The sequence below is a fragment of the Laccaria bicolor genome, genomic scaffold (assembly GCF_000143565.1).
Source record: "Laccaria bicolor S238N-H82 LACBIscaffold_27 genomic scaffold, whole genome shotgun sequence".
NCBI classification, from domain to species: Eukaryota; Fungi; Basidiomycota; class Agaricomycetes; order Agaricales; family Hydnangiaceae; genus Laccaria; species Laccaria bicolor.
Genome location: NW_001889898.1, coordinates 89443 through 90767, shown reverse-complemented (window position 1 = coordinate 90767; position 1325 = coordinate 89443). Strand labels below are relative to the sequence as shown.

Below are 1325 nucleotides of genomic sequence, written 5' to 3'. Positions count from 1 at the left end.
TTCAATCCCCAGCTTCCGGGTCAATCCCCGGCCATGCTTATGTTTATGACTCTTTCAACTCTTTTGCAATTTGGCCTCGAGGCCTGTGCCGCTATCATTTATGCTTCTGATATAGGGTTGCATCGAGGGTTGTAATTTAACCTGAAAACATCCGTGTTTCCCCCTTTAAAAACCCTCTCGCATTTCAAGGACCCATCTTCACCCCCCTCATCTGCGACATGAATAACTTCACCCCCATGACAATCTGGAGTCTGTTGGGTATCCCTCCACCCAACCCCTACCCTGTAGGTTCTGTACATCTCCATTGGTCGTAACCAGCTGATGATTCGTCAGAAAGGAACCCGAGTCTGGTATAATATGAGTAGCGGTGGCCTCATGTTTGCAACCATAGACTCCACCGGCAGGTTGCCAGACGTGAGCAATCCCCTTTGTACTTCCTTTTTACCACTAACATGGTGATTAGGGGACGATACTCTTGACCATCATCGATGACGACGGTGAGAGGGTTACCTTACCGTACGTCCTTTTTACTCTATCCAAACCCCCATTTCACCTATTATGAAAGGGCATGTGGCGTAACACGGGTCTCTTAATATGTCATACCATTACCACCTGTATCTTTTTACTTAAAAAAAAAATTCATGTCGAGTCTTGTTTGAAAGCCTGGATGAGCAGAACTGATCTGAAAGGCCGGGTGCAACCAGACAGGAAAGACCACGATCCTATCCTAATGGCAGTTATGACCCTGACATGTTGACAGACGTCCCTGTTCTACGTAATAAATAAATCCATGCCCGAGCCTCATGTTTTGCCAGTTAAAAGTGTCAAAAATCTTTTTTTTTGTTCATGACTGCCCCCGATTTCTTTCAATATACAAGGGATCTAGCTCGATACTTCAGAGGCCGGTTGCGGTCTTTACATAGCCCAAGCGTTCCTCGTCCTGCTCCACCACCATGGTTGGAGCTGGAGGCCCAAGCATCTGTTGAAAGGGTAATTAACATGCTTGAAGAAGCATTCAAATCTTCATGTATGTCTCACTTCTAGCTGGCCGATCTTCACTAAGTTTTGGACAGATACGACTACTTGGGACGTCCGGGACTATGCTGCGGACTTGTCACCGAGACAGAGTGGAAGCAATGAGGAGTTGGAGAAGAAACTCTTGGCACGATTCCCACTGATGTACGAAACAGCTGGGTCCGATATCCCCTACCTCGATCAACCGTGCCATATAACCGACCGGCAGGGTCACATTTTACTTTGGTACTTTCCTGAAATGTTCTCAGAACAGCTTCGGGTAATTACTTTCACTTCATTACACCCTTAGA

The 1325-nt window shown here is 46.5% G+C and overlaps 2 protein-coding genes across 2 annotated transcripts in view; one reads left to right on the top strand and one right to left on the bottom strand.

Annotated features, from left to right (window-relative positions):
- Positions 1-218: 218 nt before the first annotated feature.
- On the top strand, positions 219-593 carry LACBIDRAFT_304241 (uncharacterized protein; the record flags this gene model as incomplete). The annotated part of the gene is made up of 4 exons (XM_001884740.1): positions 219-284; positions 334-414; positions 464-516; positions 566-593. The coding sequence occupies 4 exons, from the start codon at positions 219-221 to the stop codon at positions 591-593; spliced, it is 228 nt and encodes a 75-aa protein (XP_001884775.1).
- Positions 594-895: 302 nt separating this feature from the next.
- LACBIDRAFT_330405 (uncharacterized protein) overlaps positions 896-1325 on the bottom strand; it is a gene marked incomplete at both ends in the record, with an annotated part of 1678 nt that continues 1248 nt past the window's right edge. The window contains one exon of the mRNA XM_001884649.1: positions 896-979. Within this exon, the coding sequence (XP_001884684.1) occupies positions 896-979 (84 nt within the window). The remainder of the gene's footprint in view (positions 980-1325) is intronic.